This window comes from Lepisosteus oculatus, chromosome 2 (genome assembly GCF_040954835.1).
Source record: "Lepisosteus oculatus isolate fLepOcu1 chromosome 2, fLepOcu1.hap2, whole genome shotgun sequence".
NCBI classification, from domain to species: domain Eukaryota; kingdom Metazoa; phylum Chordata; class Actinopteri; order Semionotiformes; family Lepisosteidae; genus Lepisosteus; species Lepisosteus oculatus.
Genome location: NC_090697.1, coordinates 5,931,184 through 5,954,832, shown reverse-complemented (window position 1 = coordinate 5,954,832; position 23,649 = coordinate 5,931,184). Strand labels below are relative to the sequence as shown.

General features: G+C 39.6%; 1 protein-coding gene across 1 annotated transcript; it reads left to right on the top strand.

The window, feature by feature from the left end:
- The first annotated feature begins 8,138 nt into the window (after positions 1–8,138).
- LOC102695762 (histone deacetylase 2) lies at positions 8,139–22,738 on the top strand. The gene is made up of 14 exons (XM_006626165.3): positions 8,139–8,301; positions 9,343–9,455; positions 10,089–10,206; positions 11,148–11,222; positions 11,616–11,754; positions 12,658–12,799; positions 13,241–13,333; positions 13,722–13,830; positions 14,001–14,141; positions 14,823–14,931; positions 15,037–15,167; positions 15,862–16,017; positions 18,818–18,875; positions 22,293–22,738. The coding sequence occupies exons 1-14, from the start codon at positions 8,247–8,249 to the stop codon at positions 22,321–22,323; spliced, it is 1,470 nt and encodes a 489-aa protein (XP_006626228.2). The 5' UTR covers positions 8,139–8,246; the 3' UTR covers positions 22,324–22,738.
- Positions 22,739–23,649: the final 911 nt, after the last annotated feature.

The window sequence follows — 23,649 nt, the reverse complement described above, 5'->3', positions numbered from 1 at the left end:
GATGTGCTAAATAAGAACAGTCTAAGTGAAGTTCAAGAACCAGTAATGAAGGAAATAAGAATTAACAGACACAAAGACCTTAGCAGATATAGACTGCGTCACTATAATCCAAATGCAGCCGAGCTCCAATACTGCTTGAGAGAAGTCAGGTGTATCTCTTGGTCTGGGCGGTTAACAAACTTCCTCAGTATGTTTGGTTGTTTGGGGGGAGAACTAGGAGACTTTTGCACGCCCCAGACTAGGATAAAGGCAGTTTGCAATGGGTATGTAACTGGAAATAACATCAGTGAGTCTCAGGTTTTCTTACGGTTGAAAGGCGATTCAGAACGGATGAATGGAGCTATGGAGGCACTGCAGCAAAAGATATGCTGACAATTCTCTGGAGAGACACAGATAGTGAGGCTACTGGAGCAGTGATGACCATGTAACTGTGTGGGAAGGATTGCTCCACCACATCAAGACAGAGCTCAGGCAGACTTACAGGCCAGTACTACATGAACAACACCATCAAATCAAACCTCTCGCCATGTGACTTTGTGAAGTATGGTGCCAATATTAAGCTCCTGCTTCCAGAACTTCCTCTTCCTAAAGTGGACTCCGTACTGAAGCCATCATTCCAACTTCTGCATGTGTGGAAATTCAGAACAACAACAGGCAAACGCCATTTTGGATGGACCTATGGCTGTCGGAGTACCCCAACTTGTCTGCCACCGGCATGCACCCTGGACCTTAGCCTGGCAGTGGGATAGTTGGCACAATGTGCCTTTGCAGGGTACAAGTCACTGTTGCTGAAGTTTGAAACCCAGTGATCTAAGGTAGCGGGAAAAAGAATGAGACATCGGGGAGAAGATATTGATGTTAGAAGTGGTCAGTCACATATTACTTTATTAATTTTTTAACGAGGAAGGGTTATCCTAGTCCAATGCTCAGTATTGTAACTGTTGATAAACTGTGCACACTTTTCTGCTCTTTTGTGAGTGGAAACGTGTTTTTATGTGGTCAAACATTTATCATATAAAGCAGTGTGGAGTGTGAGCCATGTAATTTATACTGTATATACAGTATATGTTGTTCAGACGAAGACGAGCAAAGTGACAGACATGGAACTAAAATTACTGCGGAGCTCTCTTTCAACACAAAATAAACTGACCTCATTAAAGTACACATGGTTGTTTTACTGATTTTGACAAATCACTGCAATTGTACCAAGCTATCATATACGTTTTTAATTGTAGTGCAAACAAATGCAATAACACTTTCTCCTTTGTGAACATTAATAAAAGCTTAATCGTTTACACTCCAGGGTGTTATTTTCACAATTCAGAACCATATGAGAGACCCATTTAAAGATCTACCTGTAAAATTACCATGCCTCACAGGTTGAGATTAACTCTAAAAGAATGCTTGCCTTCTACTTTGCTTAATGTTCTTCTTCTGGACAACAAGAGCACTTGACAATGAAGACACTGTCCATGTTTGTCCCAGAGGTCTGGCAGGAGAATTCTGCTACAGAATTCTGCTACAGAATAACAGGATATTCTGTTAGGGTGCTGTGAGTAGTGATATCTCCATGGATTTGCATTAACAATTATACAGTCCTCTCCTTCTAAATTTTACTCACTTTTTTTACTTTTCTGCTTGTTTAGAGTCTTAGAAAAATCTTTGCATCTGAATCAGCGTCTAAATTCGAATATCAGGACATGATACACAAAGTAGGTGAAAGCCATTTTCCACCTCCAAAACATTTGCCGTATTGCAAGGTGACTTCATTCTCCAATTTCATCCTTTTCCACCAACGAGGTTACTGTGAAGTAATAAACGGAATCGGTTGACTATTTGAAATGGGAATAGCACATGGTGAAACATTAAAAGAGTAGCCAGCGTTAAAAAAAATATAAATTCTGGTGCATATCCAAGTTTAGAATAAATATAATGAAGACATTTATGTACACAAGGATATATGCATCTGTTTAAAACAGGAGTATTTGGCTTTATATCTGTCTTATCTCTAATATGAGAATTTTAAAATGTAAGACTAAACGAAAAAAAATTGTTTGAAGATGCCATTTTTCACATGTTTGCAGAGATAGGTCAGAATTAGTGGGAGGAATAGCCCAGACAGTAATGACCCTTGTATCCAGTGCAGGTTTAGCCATGGCCAGTGGCTATTAAATATTCATTTACTATTGTGAACTAAACTTGATGAAAAATGTATTTGTATTAACAGTTTAACTTTTGAATAACACATTTTATACTCTCTAAAGATTCACTGGCCAAGCCTTTCGTGAAAAGGAAGACAGGATTGGGTTGGGTTTCTCCCAGTGGTCTGCTCTGCTTCAGGTGGCTGGGTCTGTGCCAGTTACTCACCTGGACGCAGAGGGAGAGACCGAGCTGAGCTGCAGCCGAAGACTGCTCATCGGGTTTCATCAGCATGGCACTGACCTTCCGTCCTTAAAACGGTCTGAGCACAGCGTCTGGCTTGGGTCTGGCCTTAAGTGAGATGGGAACTCCCAGGTTTATCCCAGGTTTAGCACTGTTCATACATATGCTCCGATATTTAGACTTGACCAAAGGGTTCAACTTAATGAATTTTGTTGATCAAGCACAATAACATGGAGAGAATATTGTGCTACATCCTGTTTTATGGATTGGCCGCACTCTCTCAGCCTTGAGAACTGAAGTTAAAGTCCGGACACGGAGAGCAGTGGTTGCAGTCAAGTGGTGGATGACAGATTGCAATGTTCGAGAGAGACAGGGGGAATGATTGAGCAAGCACATAAGGTGGGCTCTGCAGTATCTTTTAAACCAGGAAATCACGATTGGTGATTGGTCGTGGTGTCATCAGATGAAGTCTTCCTATCTAACCTGCAGGTGCCTCATCAATCGGTTATCCTTTGGATGATTGCCCGTGACCTCTGACAAATGGTCATAGGAAGGAGAATGTGCAAAACGTGATCATGGTGGAAAAATGACACATAGCCCTAGTCACAACACCAGTGTGTTAAGTCTGTCCATTAACAAGCTATCTAAAGACAAGAAGAAGTGTATACTGTTGTGCAGACACCATATGTCTGAATGCAAAGAACTGTACAGTATGTGCTCAAGAGCAATGTGTGACTATAGTCAAGACTATGTACCAAGAACTGGAGGAGAGGCAGTGCAACTAGTTTCATCCCCGAATGTTTTATAGTCCAGACACGTGTCATACTGTATGAAACAATGATGAGACTACCTGCACTAATCATTGCATGTAACGCAGTCAATGTAGTCCAGCACCCTCATTGATATTTTTAGCTGAATTATTGTGTTAATATATGATTTTGCAGGACATTATGTTCTTTCCTCTTAAAAAGTTGTGTGGTTTTCCACCATATCTGTTTTTTCGGCAGTAATCTGGGTGGTGCAGAGAGCACCATGAGGATAGCTATGCATAAGGTTAGCTGTCGATGAATGACATTACACCTGGTGTTTTGAAGTTACATTGTGCGGTAATTGGAAAATGAAAAAATGCAAATTAAATGTGTTACAGCAGGATTAATAACTCTTCTCATACTGGATTTTATCTCAAGCTATCCATGGCAATTCACAAAGGTTCTCTATTATGGGCCTCCTGTTGATAAATATTAATCATCTAGAAATTTCAGGATGGCAGGCACTGACACAAGTTCATAATTGCATGTATGATGTTAGTGACAAGAATGTTTCAGGTTTGCCTTCCCCAAAGATCAAAATCTATTAATCAGCAGTTTATGTGTCAGGAAATATCTAAAAACCTTCTATTACTGTCATTTAAAAGATTGCTTGGATTGCTTAAATTGCACAAATTGCATAATTTCTTAAGAGTTTGATTATTGGTTTTCTTGTTGAAATTGTGGATGGGCCCATAAGAAGTTTACCTAGTTTTTTTATAAATCATTTTATACACATGTATATTATAACTTTATATTATAAAAATCACAGGAAAAAAATAACAAAGTAAAGTTTTAATGACACCTGACACTTCCATTACTGCTGAATAATTTATGTTTGTGTGACCTAAATTTAAGTTGGCTCATTTTTTTTTCTGTCCTGGAGTTTGAAAACGTTGTAAAAACAATGAACTGATACTATTTTTACTCAAAAGAAAAATGTGTGCTGCCACTTTTTTGTCATTATGACAAAGGCTAAATTGGGCAGTTAGTGACACGGTGGTTAACGTTGTTCTTCGCAGTGTTGGGTTCAATTCCAGAGCTGAGGTGCTGTCGGCATGGAGTTTGTATGTAATTCCCTGAATTTGCATGGGTTTTCACTGCTCACTTCAGTTTCTTCCCACAATCCGAAGACATACCCTATCTAAACGAACTGGTGTGGTGTGTCTGTGTTTGTGTCTGTCTGCACTGTAATGGACTGGCATGTCATCCAGGTTTGCTTCCTGGGATAGGCTCTGACACCCCAGTGACCTTCAATTGGATCAAATGGATGGATGTCTTCATGTAAAATCCAGATTTTGCAGGAAAAATAAAATATGCAAGAAACTTAAATTCAATCAATTTAATATAATGTGATTTCCTAGAAACTGCTAAACTGCATATGCAATAAGCATGTTGCTCTTTTAGGAATATAAATTTATAGGTTTTAATAGCAAATACCATTGAAAAAGAACTCTCCCCATATTATACTGTGTTCATGCAGGTATTCAAAGACTTCAACCTTTTGTGGTCCCTTTTCCATATCTGTGCTTTTCAAAGACTTAACCTGTGACTTGATTTGAAAGTGCTTTAGTTTTCATGGTTGAGTCTTTGCCTGAAATTCACTACGTGGCCAAATGCACGTTTTCTGAAACCATTAATTACTGTAGGTGGCTCGCGCAGGTACAGTAATACTGTGCATGTAAATTCATTTCCATTTGCACAGGAAAGGGTTTGAATCTTATGCTATCATCACCTTTCCATTTTTCATTCATATTAATTATAAAGTTACTTATTTGTTTTTGCTTAGAATGTGTGGAGTAGGTCGTGTATATAACAAATATTAATTGTTACTTTTAGGCTTTAAAGCAACAAAATCTGAAAACTGTGCCAAGCACTGTATGCTGATGTGTAATCCAATTAGATTAGTGTTTGTGCAGAAATTAGAAAGCAAAATATAACAAGTATTGGTTAGCTCTTTGCTGAAAAGTATAAAGCAAATATTTTCTTAGTTTCTTTCTTTTGAATGGAATCAATCTCTCTTTCTTCCTTTGTAGTTTGCATGGTACAGAATTAATTTAATTTTCATGATGTTTCTGCTTCTTATAGACACAGTAATATTTCTATAGAGAACTGAATTTCCCATCCAAGAATGTAGTTATATCCAGACTGGTTAATGATATACCAGTATATGCATGAAACTTGTCATATTAAGATTAACAAGATGACACAAAATGATAAGATTAACAAGTTGGTAAAAAGCAGTTGAACGTCAAATAGGGAACAATGAAGGTTATGTTTTTTGGTTTGCATGTCTTATACTAAATTGGATACAGTTCAAGGATAACATTCTATTCCTTTCTATTTTTTGCTACTTACTAAAGTACAAATGTAGGGAAGGTTGTAATGTTTCACTGAAAATTCACAGGAAAAATGTCAACAAAGTAATTGTATGTTTTTCTGAAGGTCTCTTTTTCTTTGAATTATGTCAGCTTCCATCACAGAAAGAAGCAGAATAATTTACTGTATATTCTGGTATCGCATGGCCTGATGTAAATCTAACTTAAAAATAAGAGACCCATGGGTGCCAAGTTATAATTAGTCAATGATATTCTGAAGTTTACATTGATATTTTAGTCCTGCTACGTATTGGGCTTAGTATTTAGTCATAGGACAAAGTATCTTACTGAGGCAGTTACCCAGAGGGACAGGGAAAAATTTTATTAAAGTGTTTTTACTGAAAAGAGGAAAAATGAGTCTAATGACTATCACACAGCGCAGATAAAGTGCAGCCTCCAACTACAAACTGATGTCTAGAAAACCATTATACAGTACAATACGTAATGACTCTGTGTTCCCATATACAGAACCTGCAGCTCTCACAGAAATTGAAAAGTATTATTTTTCCAGCTTTCCTTCATGCTTTAAAAGATGTTTAATCAGTAAAGCAGTTCTGTATTTTTCATTATGACATAAATGATCACAATGAAGGTTAGCTGTATGTTGAGATTAATACACAAAGTCCTAGAGGCAGGTTCAATAATTTAACCCTAACTATATTTCTTATGAGCCCCTTTGTTGGATCATGTGCTTTTTGAGAAAGCTATCCTGCACCATTTGAAATGAGTTTCTCAGCATTTATATTCCATTCAGGCACACTAGGCTCATAGCTCCTCTCTACACCAGGACTGATATTTCAGAATGAAGGTTTCTCATTTTTATTTCACTGTGGGAATCAATAATGGATTAGTGAATTAATAGACCTAATGCAACGACTTTTGTTATCTGGTGCACCATACCAGGGCATCCGTGTGGAGGTCTCAGATTAACAGGAAACATGCACGGGCCTACAGGCTTAAAGTATGAAGAGTCATTGATCGATTCCATTTTCTCAGGGAAAGAAAAAGAACTAAAGCTTTTGAACAACTGGCAGCCAATCAGTACCCATTTTAATAGTAAAGCAAAACCTACTGAAGCTCCTTCCAGGGAGCCCTGACTGACTTTTCCATTCCCTGTCTAGAGTCTGACAAGTTCTATAGAGAACTGTGAAACTACATGAACAGACAGCTCTGGAATCAAGAGGTATCCCTGGTAAGGGGAGACATTTAGAAACTTGGTATCATTTATCCAAGGAATACTCAAGTTTGAAGCACTTGCATTTGTACAGTACTAGGTACTCATACACAGTATTTTATAGATTATGTCAGGAAACCTGAACCCTAACCCTGGAAAGCCCCAGTCCTGTATTTTTAAAAAATTCTCTAAAGCATTTTTGGCATAGACCAGACATATTAAGCAATGAAATGAGTAATTTGTGAAGCTGAGGGAACACCTGTCCTTGAGGACTGAAAATGTAAGTTCCTACTGATCTATAAATTATTTCACGTAACAAAGAAGTAATTACAGTTGATCACAAGTCATTGTGCCAAGCTTTTAGACATCAGTGATTGAAGGGTTTCCTATAAAACCCCAATCAATTGAACAGAAGAACATGTGAAAGGTTATAGCAAGAGGAGGCTGTCTGGTCCGTCTAGCCTGTTAGGTTGTTGGTAACTAATTGCTCCAGAGGTCTCATCCAAAAGTTTCTTGCAAGAAACCAGAGTATCAGCTTCAACAACATGGTTTGGTAGCCTGTTCCAGACTCCAAAGGAATGATTTCTGTTTTAGGTTTTGAAGGCACTTCACCACAGTTTCATCTTGTGTCATCTGATCCGTTTTACTATTCCTTTCGAAGAAACCATCTGTGTTGATTTTAGCTATAAATCAAAAGATAAATACCATAAGATTATAGGCAAATCGCTTCACTCTCACTGATTGGTTTCCGATTCCCAGATGATTTCACTACTAAATACAATGAGAACAGTAAAAAAAAAAAGATATCAGAATTCAGATCGGATGCGCTGTGTTAACTTGGCTTTGCACTTTCACACATCTTTATTACTGCACTGCTAAGTAACAAAGGCCTGACCCTTGAATATTGCTCTCATCATTTTAACAACAGCTATCCCAGTTGTATTAGAATCATCAAACACTTTTTATAACATTTTTATAGAAGACACTTAAATTGCCATTCAAGAAGCTAACTCTTTACATTTTACTTTTTTTTTTGGTACAGACGGATACTTTATTTCTGTTAGTACAGTACTTCAAAAACATGACCGGTATAGATCACATTTATTCATATATTGGATATAGTGCTTTGTCCTGCTGACGACGGCATAACTGGTATCTAAAATTATTTCTGTTCGTGTTAGTAGCCTCACACAACCCTGGATCAGAAGTGGCTTCACCATCTACAAATGATCAGCGAGATACCAATAAATAATATATTGTTTTACTTCAATGATTGACGCACTAAGGCCCGTCGGTGTTACAGAGTGTGTTGATGGACAGCTGGAATATTTCCGTCTTCTTTATTCAGTCCGATGCTCGGCGCTGGATATAAGACACCCCCACCACCACACGGCCCACCTCTTTCTCGTCAGTGTACCGCCCCGCTCCCCGTCTTTCCTTATCTCTCCGCCGAAAATATAACCAGCTTCCGTCGACCCGACATCACCTTTCGATCAGAGAGTAATCATGGCATATACCCTCCAAGGCGGTTTAAAGAAGAAAGTCTGCTACTATTATGACGGTACGAGACCCTGCAGTCCTGTTCCTGCTTTGCAGTTATTATTTATACAATAGACGACGGGGGTGACGCTCACAATGAGAGAGGGGCCGAGTGAAGACGAGAGGGACAAGAGACGGGTGGCCGGGTTTAGTGTGTCTAAATGTAACGCAAAATGTAAAATCGTGTCTCGCAGCTGATATTTCTTTTTACATCGACTGTAACCGCATAATTGAAAGTTACAACGCGTTTGAAACTGATTTTACGTTGAACCCCCGAGAGTCGATGCGAACATTTCGCGTACCTCAGCCGTAATAATACACAGAAACATCACGCACGATGGCCACTGCGCAGCAGTTGTGCGTTTATAATTTCTGTTTTAAAAGTTGTTGTTTGTTTTTTTGGAGGGGGGGGGGTTAGGTTAGCGAGGTGTCCCGACTGCAGTGCTGAATCAAATTAAATACTCAGAAGTTGTTCATTGCCGCCAAGGCCTAGTGGCGACGGGAACAAAACAAAACCATACACTGCGCATGTCCGCCTTCATCCAAAACAAAACCGTCTCCTTCCGTCGTCAGAGCCATTAGCGCTGTTTTCTTTACAGATTTAGTAGGTATCGCCCGTTTTCTTTATAGACGCCACGGAAAATGTAGCTATCGCTACTCACCAGCACCAAAACGGTTACACTATCCCGCGTATATTTGCTTTCTTTAATACCTGCCTACGTGTGATTAAACTGCAAGCGGATTGTGCTTCTCTAAAGTACGTTGACGCCAGGACATGTGGCCTCCTCGCGTTATGGAAATGAGCCCGACGCAAAAAAACAACAACAACAAAACAATCTTCATCGTTTAATTTGTAATTATTGCGTCTCTTAAGTGAAGATTTGTTTGCCAAAATGTAAATGTGGACTTAAGTCCACAGCAGGAAAAGGTGTCCCTTAACATCTTAGAAATAAATGGCACTGAATGGTTTATTAATAAAAGAGTTTTGTATTTCTTTCAATACGAAGAATTTGAATAAGTCATGCCCAGTTTTGTCTGTTAACCTTTACTTTTTATTATTCAGGTGACATTGGAAACTATTATTATGGACAGGGGCATCCCATGAAACCTCACAGAATTCGCATGACCCACAACTTGCTTTTAAACTATGGGCTTTACAGGAAAATGGAAATCTATGTAAGTCTTGAAGTGTAATGACAGATTACACTTCCGCTGAACATGTGTCTGTTGCATTGCTGTCTTTAAGTGTTTGCCAAGCATCGCTTCACAAGTCAGCATTATTGCCATTTCACTTATCTACAGTGTGCATTTTATTCAATTTGCATGTTGTTGTACCTGTTGTTTCCTTCCTACTTACAGGTCATTTAAACTTTGTATTACAATGAAAATTCACCTTAGAACAGGGCACCTGCTAAACAGAGAAATACCTCTATGATTAGTTATCATGCAGACACTAAAGCAGAGGACTGATGTACTTTAGCCACGGAAGCAGTATGTGAAAATGCTCTTATTCCGCTCAGTGTGTAGGTTCATAGTGTAATATATCTGGACTCTTTTTTCTTAGGATAGCAAAATTCTTTATGAAAGTAAGCAATAGAATAAATAAATAAGGGAGCATTAGTACTATTTGATCAGTTGTAAATACATTATAATGTAGATTTAAATATTGGCATTTTAATATATTTATTATATACATAGTTATATTGTTCCTGTATGTATGATACTAAAATGCCATTGGGATATTTATTTCTTGTTTCTGTCTTGTGTTTAACTCTGTTGATTGGATTATGTTCATTTTTGTGTCTGCAGAGACCTCATAAGGCCACAGCTGAAGAAATGACAAAGTACCACAGTGATGATTACATCAAGTTCCTCAGATCAATCAGAACAGAAAACATGTCTGAATTCAGCAAACAAATGCAAAGATGTGAGCATTGCAACTTTTCAGACAGTTTGAGATCTTGTCTAATCAAACACTTCACTGTAGATTAATTGCAAAACTTATGTAAGAATCTGTTAAATCTGTTTTACAGATGTTGTTTTTTTCTAGCGCCTGACTAGGAATACAATACTAATTAAAAAAGACCTTACTGAGTTAATTACTTATTTTTGGTTAGCTTACCATTTTTGTCTTTATATCACAAATCATACCTAATTTATAATTATAAAGTAATTATGTAAAGCAGCTAAACCATATAGAATATAGATTTTTAAATACATCACTGGCTGTCATTTTACCTGGACATATCACGTTTATGGTATCATTAACGTGAAGAAAACGACAGTTGAAACAACTGTTTCTCCTGTCTGGTTCTCTGGTTGATTGTTTTTGATAGATATTTAGCAGATAGTATTTCTGTAGATTCATCTGTTAAATTGGTTTTGCTGTCCAATAACGGAGAATGTTCAGGGACGATAATATAAAGAAAGAAGGCATCCAGCTCAGTTATTAACCAAATAATTGTTTTTAAACAAGATCTTGCTGCTTCAAGTATTGGTGAGGCTGCAAGACTTGTTTTGCTAGATGCTATTAATATTCTCAGAATTAAAAATAATCAGTGGTTTACAAAATGTACTGTACAGTACATTGGTTGTAGTTAAGATGTAAAAATAAAAAATGGAAATTGGGGACTATTATACTATTAATTGCAATACTGTTTATATATTATAACCTGAGTGACTGATATGACCACATGTGCGTGGACGTCCATTTGTCTTTGACGAACACGTCTGAAATGTTAGTAGATGTTTATCATTCTGGGTATTCAGAGTTATCTGTACTATTTATAGGATGACAGTGTGAGCTATTAAGGCATGATCTGTTTAACTATTAACCTCCCGAAATGTATGCGTCGCATTCTTTTATAGTCAATGTTGGGGAAGACTGTCCAGTCTTCGATGGGTTGTTCGAGTTCTGCCAGCTGTCAACAGGGGGATCTGCTGGTAAGTGGAAAAACCCAGACTTCTTGTAGCACATGGTTGATATGGCATGACTGTTTCTTAAATCGTAGCCGAGATTCATTCCACCTTGAATCAAAGTTAAAGCAAAGAGCAGAGTTATTTATGCACATTTTCATTGTGTTTTACAAGAACATCTGTCACTCCTTTAAAAATTCTCGCGTTATCTTGAAGGCGTACAGGTACGTGTGAAGTACGGGGGCATTTTAGACAGACTGGGACGCCCAGCTGTCAGTGCTAGTAGATCGGGCACCCTGCATAACAGTGAATGCCTAAATTAGGCTTCACATTGTTTTACATCTGCAGTATGCCAGTATAAAGTTAAAAACACTCTAGTTACGTATCTAAATGTAACTGAGCTTCTTTGGCCCTTTTCAGCTGGAGCAGTGAAGCTGAACAGGCAGCAGACGGACATTGCAATCAACTGGGCCGGAGGGCTTCACCACGCCAAGAAGTCCGAGGCCTCCGGGTTCTGCTATGTCAATGATATTGTTCTAGGAATCCTTGAGCTGCTCAAGTAAGTTTCTCACCCTTAAGTCTCACGTCTTGCAACTAAAGACAGGCGTTAGAACTGCCTTCGTATGAAGGCAAAGCTTGTTAGCTACAAAAAGCAGTGTTTATTTTTGTTTCCCAAATATTATTGGTCGAGAATCGAGAAATGCTGACGGCTCAGCTCACTGCTGTGATCACTTCAATAGCACTGGGGAAACAGAGTCTTAATACACTTACAAAAGCAGCTTTGTGAGCCTGGACTGTACCTTGAGCTGACTGATATCCAATGGACACAAAAGCAGTTTAGAGTGAGCATGTCTGCTGCCTTGTCTATATGGGAGTCCTACATGTACAAGGAAGTGGTAATTTTAAGACAAGATAAGATCACTTTATTGGCCATATACAATTTCCTGCATTAGGAATTCGTCTTTCCGCATACCCCAGCTTGCTCTCCAGGAGAGACACAGACAGGAATACTGTGTTCTAAATGTGTAACCATGTAGATCCTTTACAGTCAATTCCTGTGTAGCTGTTTATCAGCTAATCAAGACCCCTACCTAAGTCTTAATTTTTAAATGTATTTCTGTGTAGTTGGTTGACATCTTAACACAGAAGGAAATGTGATTAGGCTGTTGTACTAGATGTTTAGAGGGAACGCACAGATTTGAGCTGTATGTGACATGGTCCAATCTTCTGTCTTAAAACACAAAGTAGAACAAAGGATAGTCCTGCCTAAATGTGTTTTCAGCAACCATGCATTTATTCATGTATTTGCTATACTTTCTTGGTCAGTAGGATACTGTAGGTTTTGGTTGTTTTCTAGTTACATAGCTTTTCCTTAAAGACTGCGTTCCTTCATTTGTATGTAAGATGTAAGCTTCGTGACCAATTTTGAAAGGAATTCAGTTTTTCTTCACATTTCTCTCAGATACCACCAGAGAGTTCTGTACATTGACATTGATATCCATCATGGAGATGGTGTGGAAGAGGCCTTCTACACAACCGACCGTGTCATGACAGTTTCATTTCATAAATATGGAGAGTACTTCCCAGGCACCGGAGACCTTCGAGTAAGTGATGTGTGGGTGTTTATTTCCAAGATCGCAGCAGAACTCAAAACTGACAAACATGAGACTATTCTGAATGTTTATGTTGTAGAGGACATGCATGCACGCGTGTATTTAATACTTTTATTCCTCTTTTTTCTCTTGCTTAAGCCTGCTAAAACGTATTTTTGTGACCTGTGATAATGTAATCCAAGCGATTTCCGCTTTTAATTAAACTTGTGGGCTTTATTCTTCAGTTGTCTGTGTTGTGTTATGTATTTTTTTTGTTAAATAGTACACTTTTTTTTTGGTTTTATTATCCTTTTTGCTTGTGTTGAAACTGAACCATACATGTTTGGCTGCTGTAACAGAAATCCTTTGTTGGGTTGCAAAGGAGATTACTTTAGTAAGCATCTATGGCAGTCCTAATAGTCATCTTATTAATATTGTCCTGCTTCTTTACAGGATATAGGTGCAGGAAAAGGCAAATACTATGCTGTCAACTTCCCACTGAGAGATGGAATAGATGATGACTCATATGAACAAATATTTAAGCCAGTAAGTGCATCCTTAATGTATAGACTGACAGCCAAAATCATAGTGCATAATGCCTACTGCTGTCTTTACACTTTTTATATTTTTGTGTAGCAAAAATGTTATGTAAAATATAGGAAAAAAATATGGCATGTTAGTAATCTAAATGTATTGGCATAGCTGTAATGACTTAATTTATTGTAACTGCATTGACAGTACTTGCATACACCCACTGTGCAAAACAATACAATTGCAAAGCCGTTCATTTATATCTTGTAAGGTTATACGACTGGTGTTCATCTGTGCATTTCAGCATGCGTTTTTAACTTTATTGTGCATGTAGCTTTCTACTGTATTATACAACACAGTTTCTCTAATATTTTCTAATTGGGAATTCTGTCCGGCTTTGCAGGTAATGGCCAAGGTAATGGAGATGTACCAGCCCAGTGCAGTTGTCCTGCAGTGTGGGGCCGACTCGCTCTCTGGAGATCGGCTTGGCTGCTTTAACCTAACAATAAGAGGTACGCTCAGAAAATGTGCATGACCCTTCTGCAGAAATCCGTCCGTTTGTGCAGAACTGAGCTTCCAGGCACGGATGTATGTGTGTATCTTGTGCTTTGTTTGAGCTATTTGATCTCATCATTTTGATCTTTTGATACCTTTGTTTTTGTTTTTTTTCCCCCCTCATTAGGTCATGCAAAATGTGTGGAATACATGAAGTCTTTCAATCTACCTTTGCTGATGTTGGGGGGAGGGGGCTACACCATCCGTAATGTTTCCCGATGTTGGACATACGAAACTGCTGTGGCACTGGATACAGATATTCCTGATGGTACTGTAGTTGAATGTTGTGTCCTTTCTTAGGCCCCGAGTGAGACTTGTTAATGCTAGACATGTTTATTTCCGGACTTAAGACAGTTCTTTAACTAACATCCTACTACTTTAGTTCTACTTAACTACTCTTTGCAGGATGAGTGAGTCAAAATATTTTTGCTGTTAGGAGTCGTCGTTATGGCAGCAAACGTTTAAAATTGTCTTGTAAAGACTACATTATAAGCTTGAATCTCACTGAGATGAAAGCTACTGTACTAAAGAAGAGAGCGTAAAACACAAAGTCTTGTTTTGTCATGTATGTACATAACGCATAATCTGAGATTTTATACCTTTTATTTCTTAAACTATATTTAAGTTCAAAGTTATTTATTAGCTGGATGGAAAAAAAAGCCATCCGAACTTGAGGCCATCTAAAACAGCATCATTACCTTCATGTGGGATTCCTAGTTTTTCATATCCTTTTGCTTCTCTCCAAGGTTCTGGATTCAGTGTTGAAGGATTTATTAGAAAAATAAAAACATGATATGAACCACAGATTTGTGAGGCTCTGAAGCATCACCTCTTGTATCCTATGAGTGCCAGACAGGAGATCTTATTAGTCAAGAGTTCATGTTGTTGTTGTTGTTGTTGGCAAGTTAGATTTGAAAATGTATTATTTTTTGTTTTTTGTCATTTTTAGAATTGCCATACAATGATTACTTCGAATACTTTGGACCTGACTTTAAGTTGCACATCAGTCCCTCCAACATGACAAACCAGAACACGCAAGAGTATCTGGACAAGATCAAGTAAGGAGGCTCTTTCTGTCCAAAAGCTTCTTAACGAAAACCGGATTGTGGGAGAGGTGCAGAATGTGTTGAGATCTCAATGTGGGGCTGTACTTGTCTCTGCAGACAGCGCCTGTTTGAGAACCTGAGAATGTTGCCGCACGCCCCAGGAGTACAGATGCAGGCCATTCCCGAGGACATTGTGCCCGAAGACACTGGGGACGAAGACGCTGATAACCCAGACAAGCGCTTATCAAGTAATGTCTCGCTTTCAGTACACGTTCCATATTGGTGGCTGAAAACAATTGTGAAAATATACACGACATCTTCTTATAAGGCTTTTTGAGATAGAGCCACTTGGGAGTTAAGCACTTTAAATGTTTTAGACTATTAGGTGGTCATTTAATTAGAGCTTCAGACTTTTTGGTGATTATTTTGAAGTAACACTGCTCTCTGTCAATGATAATGGTTCCTTTTCGAAGCATTTGGTGTATCCTAATTAGGAGAAGAGTATGCTCGACTGCCTGTGTTTTGACAAATTATTAAAACCGAAAGTGCTACGGCTTTGTGTTTCAGAGCCTTTGCAAGTACATGGTTATTTAATACTGAAATAATATTTGTCAGCAGATTTTTGCAACAAATTGGGGAAATAAGAGCCAAGAGGCACTGGCCAAAACATGAGGTTACTGGAAGGATGAAATATGAGAATAGTGAATTCTGATACGAGTGATCTGTGTCACCTATCATTTCTCTTTCAAGTTAGAAACAATCTGCAGTTCATTAAAGACATGATCTTTAAAGACCGGCTAACCTTGTCTCATAATTCTTGAATTATTGTGTTTTTAATTGTCATTAGGGACTCTCAATCGACTCTCAAATGCAGGAAATGAGACGACTTGCATATAGTTTATGTGTGATGAACACTGACTGTCTTTTTCTTGTCCATCTCAGTCCGGGCATCTGACAAAAGGATAGCCTGCGATGAAGAGTTTTCTGACTCTGAAGACGAAGGAGAGGGAGGGAGGAGAAATGTTGCAAATCACAAGAAAAACGTGAAGCGCGCCAGGCTAGAAGAGGATCCGAGAGAAGCCGAGGAGAAGAAATCGGGCAAGTACTCTTCTGAGAACTGAAATACGATGGAAGTAGCAAATGCGTATTTTGGGAACGATTTAATTGTTTACCTTTCAGTTTCAGAGCTTTTGTTTCTCTCACTTGTGCCAACAATTACAAACCTATGATTTACAGATTCTAATTTGGTTTTAATCGTAAAATAATGTTTAGTAATATAACACTAATAAATGGCCTAATCCTACAGTTTCTACGCTAAGCAGAGGCGGTAAATTGCACGCTGAAGCAAAAATACAGTTCAGCATACAATATCTTAAACCACAGCAAGTAAGGTAGCAGATTTCAGCAGCTGTGAAGAGTTCAACTTTCCTGTGGTCTGTTCTACAGTGAGTGGTGTGAAAGTGTCTCCCACAGTGGTGTATGGGGTACGGTAAAAGGCAGGGAGATTGATCATACAGCGGTAAATCTGAGGAGCTCCTGAAAGGTGTTGAGGTGTTTGCTGGTTGTGTGTTGCGGGCAGAGAGGGAGCGCTGGGGAGAAGAATGTGTGGGAAGGACATCACACTGAAGATGTTTGTGTGGGACAAGCAAAGCTCTATTCATTAGTTGCCTCATAAAGGACTGTGTCCGGAAAGGTAAAATAAATGACCTTCCCATTTACAATATACAGACTTACTGTAACTTCTTGATCTTGCCTAGAATTCAGTACGAGACCTTATCTGATTTTGTTTTGTGCTGGATTTCCTGTTTAACACTTAACCAATAATGTGAGTGAGTTCTGGATTGAGAGCATGATAAAGCTCAGTGAGTTCCCTCCTAGGTATAGTTCTTAGCTCCCATGTCTGAATTGAAAGTGTGTTTTTGAATGTATATGAAAGTAAAGCATTAATGTTGGAGAACAAACGTAAATATATAGAAAAGAAGCATTGAAAGAGATACAGATTAAGAGATGGGTGATGATATGTATATCAATTTCTTCCAACATAAGTGCTGCATTTTTTTTAAATGGCTCATATCACAAATGTGATAAAAAAAGCATAATCTCTTAATCCTCTTCTGGGGATCATAAAATAAAGTTGATGACAAGGGCAGGGCAGGGAGGCAGGTTGTGTTGGGCTGTTACACATAAAGGGTTGGGTTGGAGCCTCAAGCTTGGTTTGGAAATGTCCCAACATGAAGCCTCCACACAGCGCAGCACTTTCTTACTTTTATTTGGGAACAGAAATCAGCAGGCGAAAAGCTGAGAAGGAATTCACAGAATCCATAAGGGATCACAGTAGCTCAAGCTGAAATTATGTAGAAGTTTGACAACAAACTGCATCAGTGCACTCAAAAGTATTGAAAGTGGCTTAATATGGTGTTCAACAGGGGACCACAATTTGTCAGTAAAGTGATTATGGGCACGAGAAGACTTTCTAAGAGGGTTTGTCAGACAATCAGGCCACAGTTTAGAAGAGGCCAATCAGCCCATCAAGCACAATGATTTTTTTTATTTATTTCCATATGTTTCATAGTTGTTGCTGGACATACTGGGAGCATAGAATGATCCCTCCATCAGTGAATTCCACTTAAGACTCCCACTGCAAGGGGCCAATTTAGAAAACCAAACCAGACCTAACCTCGTGTCTCTTGGAGGTGGGGGGTAAAACGGATTATAAACATGGGTAGAACATACGAAGTCCACACAGTGAGCAGCTCCAAGCTGGAACTGAAGCCAGGCTTCTGCAGCTGTGAGGCAGTCCGTCTGACTAGCACACCACCATCTGTGCTCTGGTTACATGCCTGGCAGATCGTGCTGGGTACAGAACATGAACGACTGGGCAGGAGTGTCTAGTCAGTGTAGAACTCCCACCTGTCGTGTCTGGTGGCAGCGTAAGTGCATGGTGCTCCGGGCTCACGTTCCTGGAACCTGATCCAGGAGTTGCTGGTCTTCCTGCTGGCCTGTCCGAATGCGACACAATTTCCACAGATCAACACTCTCTCTGCTTGTGAAAGATGAGAAGGTTATCGTCGTGCCTTGGATGCCGTACCCACCACAGTTGAGCCCCGTTTGGGGAATGAGCTGGGGCAACATGTAATGTTTAGGTCTCGGAGACCAGTGAAGAGTCACATGCTCCACTGGACTACAAGGAGGAATAGGACAAGTATCAGCCAGCATAGTACATTTACCTGTGTGATGGCAGTTTAATGTCTGTGCGCCTACTCCAAAAAAAGTGTCATTCTCATGTTAACCTTCTGAATTTGTTGCCTTTATAATGTTTCAGTGCTCATTGTATTAACATTTAACCAGAGAGTTTAAAAAAAAAAACAAGTCTTAAATTACTATTATATACTACTATGGTGCTGTACAAGTAATACATCATATTTATGTAAGCTATGTATAAAGCTTGTTTTATTTTGTTTAGCCCAATGTAAAAAAAAAAACCCTGATATCTTCATTAGTCTAATCTCTTTTAGATAGAGCTTTTTGCACTATTTTTAAATTCAGTTTTTTAAAACAATAATGCATCCTGTACTTTTTTGAGACATGAGGGTTTTTTCTTATCAGTGTTATCCTTGCAGTTACAACAGAATGGATTATTCAAGAATTACTATAGGACATTTTCTGCCGCTGGAAAACAGGTTTGAATTATTTGATACACAATTGCAGGGAAGACAAACACTCTGGACCAGGTGTTGGAGGTGATACCCTGGCTTCTTTCAAGAATGAGATCCTTGGATCAATTAGCTGTTGAAGAACCTAATCAGCTAGTTAAAAAGTGGTAAAGTGCAGGACATGGAGTAATGTACTTTTGTCCCTCCTACGTTTTGGCTACAACAGTTTTTGTTTACTATTACAGAAGTAAAAGAAGAAGAGAAATCTAAGGAAAACAGCTCAGAAAAGACAGATGCCAAAACGTAAGTCTTGGAGTTTGATGCATGTGTATTAGAGGTAGATGACTAGTTACTTATAAATGTTTTGACTTATTGAATGAAAACTTTTGTTAGTTTGGGACTTTTGTCCTTGTCTGAATAGTCTAAGATTAGATTAGATCTAAGATTTTTATGGATCTTTCAGACTAAATGTAACAGTTATGGTATAAACTTTAAGATCAGTTTTCAAATTTTGATTTTTAAATGAAATGTTTTTAGTTGAAATGTTAGTTTTTCAGAACAGTATATAATGTTGATTAAAACTACAATTAAGCTTGCTCCTTTCAGAGATTATTATTTTGAGGTTTTGGAGGAAGCTCCTGACTGTTTTCATTTACATGAGTCATGAAAACAGCAGTGCAGAGATGTAGTCTTCTTATAGATAGATGGTACCCTATTGAGCACCGAGCCCACTATCTACTCTGGTTCTCCTGAGAGCTTCAATGCTCACATGATGGATATTGGAGATAAATGGAGGGTGATGGCTTGGAAGAGTCCAACTATCCAGAGATGTGCAAAGCTGTTACGGTAGCACCACTTGGTGATCAGTTGTAGCCCCATGCACTGAATGCAACATCTTGTGAATGACCGTATGCAGAAAGATTTCAGCTCTCACCTCTGGAAGAACCTCTCTCATATTCTAGGTGAATATGGACTTTTGAGTGAGCTGTGTTCAGGGCCTCGAGAAGCCAGGTGGTGCCAGTCAGGGTGACAACGTTATGTCCTATTGGTGGACACCAGTGGCAAATAAAACTCTCAAGGTGAAGAACAAGACATTCAGAGCAGGGCCAGAACTGGTCCCTTGATCTCCCAAAAAGGCTGAGAAGGTCAAGACGTTTGAGGCTCTGATGGTCACTGAAGTGAAAGACTGGGCCTGAAAGGAGTTCTTAGAAGGAGAATCGCTGGTGTAACACCACAAAGGTGTTCTGGTAAACCATTTGATGTCTTAGGTAGGGTTGTTGGCAGATTACCCAGGCTGTTCTTTCAAAGATGCCAACATGCTGACCTGATTCAAGAATATTGTTGAGAGGTGAAAAGGAGCACCTTGAAGAACTCTTCAGTCTGGTGGACACAGCCTCTGTACACAAAGCAACACCCCCTCATCCGAATAGATTGTCACTAATGCTGAAGTGGCTGCTGTCGTAAAAAAAATGAGCCAAGCTAATGAGGTTTGTCTGGAGATGTTGAAAGTGCTGGAATATGTTCAGATGTCATCGTTCCAATTTGCATGGAAGACGGGTACAGTCCCCCTGGCAAACACTGCGCTGCAAATATTTCTTACTTGTTAACTCTGTATGCAGATCACGTTTTAAATGTCTGAGGCACGACCTGTACTTATACACTCACATTGCATGAGTCATTACAGTGACCAGTGAGCAGGAAGTGCCACTTCACACTGCAGTTCTCACGAATTCTCAACCGTGGCAACTATACAGTACTTTCACCAAGTCCATGATTCCGTGCTTAGTTTGAAATGTGTAAAATATTTGGTACCGTCAATTAATTTTTTTAGTTACCGAGATGTAATAACCATTCTGAAAAATTGGGACTGCAGTTCCCCTTAAGAAGACTTTCGTGACTTTCATAGACAGGATGCCAAGGTACAGCTGAGGTACGGAGAATATCTTGTTTGAGGATAAAAGGTGGTATCCTTTCACCTTGAAGATTTTGTACTTCTTGCCTCGTCTGATTGTGATTTCCAGTGGGCACTTAAGACTCTGTTGCTTGGATTGTAATAAAACGTCCATATCTGAAATCACGATTCTCTTCCAGAAAAAAAAACTGTGGCTTACCCCTGGTGAAGGGGGAGCACCCTGCCCTTAGCGGAGGTGCCCAAGTAGCTTAACTCTTAATTTGAGAACAATGGCAAGTTGGAGTGTAAATTTGGCAGCTGGACTGGTCCAGCACCAGCAGCGCCGCGGGCCCTGTGGCGGATTGTGTGGTGTACAGATCAATCAGCTGCACGTCCCGATCCTCAGGTGTGGTCAAAAACTCTGGGTAATGACCCAAAGGATAAAACCATGGATATCAGAAGTGAAAATTAAGTTTGTTGTGGGGCTCTCGGACTTACTTTTTTGTGGACAGGGACCAGCAGAGCTGTCTGTCTCGACAGAACTCATGAGTAGACTTGCTACTTCTCTACCTGTACTGGAGAAGCCTGATGAGCTCTGCTGGGCACATCCCCTGGGAGCAGGCCTTGATGACGACCCAGAACATGCTTGAAGCGTCACGATCGTCATCCCTCCTCTTGAGGGCACTCTGACCCTTTTTTGTGTTTTAGTTTCATTATTACGTTCACCTGCCCCTTGGTCCGTGTGTATTATTTAAACCCAGTACCTCCGAAGCTCTGCACTCAGCATCGGAAGATGGACGCCCAGAAGTCCACCTACCAGCGGGTCCAGGAGAGACCCGACGGCATAGGCTTCACCCCAGCGTCCTGACCATCCGAGTTCGGGGCTTGGAGCGCCTAGATCCGTTATGATTTTAACTTCCTTGTTCCTGATTCCTCGTCCCCGTTCCCGTCTCTCTTCGGATGGATCTCCCGGCTATGGACTTTTGGACTGCTTCTTGGTTTTCCCTTCCGGATTGTTTTGGACGTGTTCCCCTGCGCCACGCCCCCCGAGCACCGGAACACTGCCGTTGCGCCCCCCTGTCAGTCCTCCCGTCCTGATCCTGTCGTGTTTCCCTGCTGTCCTTCTCCAGTCTCCTCCGGATTTCAACGCCTGTATAGGGTCCTAAATGCACACTACACAACACGGGAGTCTGAACTGACTCCCGATACAAGAAGGACGGCATCTGTGCCCTGGAAGGGCTTTATAATCCCGCAAGGGGACATGGAAGCTGTTGAGAAGGGAAAGTTAATTGGTCCTCCCTGTTGAATGTGGTCCTTCAACCCTCACGAGCACAAGCAGTTTGAAATCCTTTATAAAGCAGAAAGGTGCTATATAAAACCGGTCATTCTTAGGAAAAATGAACAGGCCTGACTATAGCAGTTTCTGTTAGAATTTATACTCGTCCTAATGAAGTAGCATCCAGATCTCTATCCTTCTGGACAGAGATCCTGTTTTCAAAAATGTTTCACAAAAAGACCCACGATTTGCAGCTCGGTTCTGCTTGTTATCGTTTTAAATTGAAAGTAGCATTTGCTTAACAGTTAGACCGCGGGCGTGTTTTTGCTGGAGCCGAAATTTACAGAATGATCGGATTGCATTTGTTTAAGAACTTTGTTCCTTCTGTATTTTTATCTTTTGTTTAAAAAGGCATTTAAAAATAAATTAATTTTCTTTGCTTAATGAGGGATAATTAGTAGGCAAATGCTGAACAGAGGCGATACCGTTTCTGCTTTTGTCAATACTAGTCAAGTACTTCTTACTGTTTTTCTGTCTCTTTTGTCCATTACAGCGTCAAGGCCGAGCAGCCTAGTAGTGCTTGAACAAACCGTAAAGGCAAACAGATCTGGAACCATTAAACTGGCAATCGATTTGCTGGACTTCGCTTTGGATTCAAAATCTTAACACCCTATTTATTTTGATCTGTGTTATAGATGTGAGATGTGTGTCGTGAGTTTATCACAAAAAAAAAAAATCTTATAATGGCACTGTTTTGTATTGGTATCATGGTATAGGATTAAGATGATGTATTTTCTTTTAATACCCTTAAACGAAAGCATTTTTATTGCAAAGGGACATTTTTTTACATTTTATAACCATTTTTAATTAAAATGTTTTAGAGATGATGTTTGATGATGTTAATGTAGGTGTGGTTTTTAAAAGATGAAAACCTGCAAAGGCATCATTTTTGTTTTAGTTTCACACTTTTCATTTCTGTAATAAAAGCTTTTTTATAAATGTGTTGTGCGTTTATTGTACTGAATTGGAGATTAATGTTTGTTTGTTTTTTACCTGATTAGCTCCTAGATTCTTTTTTCCAGACTATACATGAATTCCCAATCAACAGATACTCCTGGAGGAGTTGAGCAACGTTCACGGCACACTTCAGAATCTTTATGCCAGGAGTTCATTAACCCTGAGCCGCATCTGGCAAGTTTAACGTTTCCCTAAAATTCTTATCAGTTTGAAGTTAGGAAGAAGGGATAAATTGGTCTGCCTGAACTGCAGTTCAAACAGTTTTAAGTGTTTTTCCACGGGAGGGGCTGTTTATATCAAGAAGACCTAGGGGACTTAAGGGATTCCAGAGCCCTAGGACCTGAGATGAGAACCCCTGCTTTCTATGAGTTGAGCACTGCTGCCTCACAGGGCTGGGGTCAGTTCTGGACCGGGGGTCTTACGGACGTGGAGTTTGTAAGTCCTACCGGTGCTTGTGTGGTTTCCTCTTGCTGCTCTAACCTCCCATAGTCGAACACACGCCGACCGGTTTATAGACTTCTGGAAAAAATGACCGGGCGTGGGTATGTGTGACTGTAGGTCTGCCCTGCAGGGGACTGGCGTCCCATCCAACATGTACCCTGCCTTACCCCCCCTTGCTTGCTGGGTTAGGCTCTGGCTCCCCTACAGCCCTGAATTGGATGAAGTGGTTAGACCAGGGCGCTCCAGCCTTTTTTCCTTGAGGGCCACATTTGCTTTGGAAGAAAGGCTGGAGGGCCAGACAGTCAGAGGGTAGGTAGACAGGGAGGTTTTATGATAGTGGAATACGTAATAAACAACACAATTTACAATTATAATATGATGAAAACCCATATAAATGTAATATATTGTAATATTCAAATGGAACTTAAATAATCACATACATGGGTACAAAT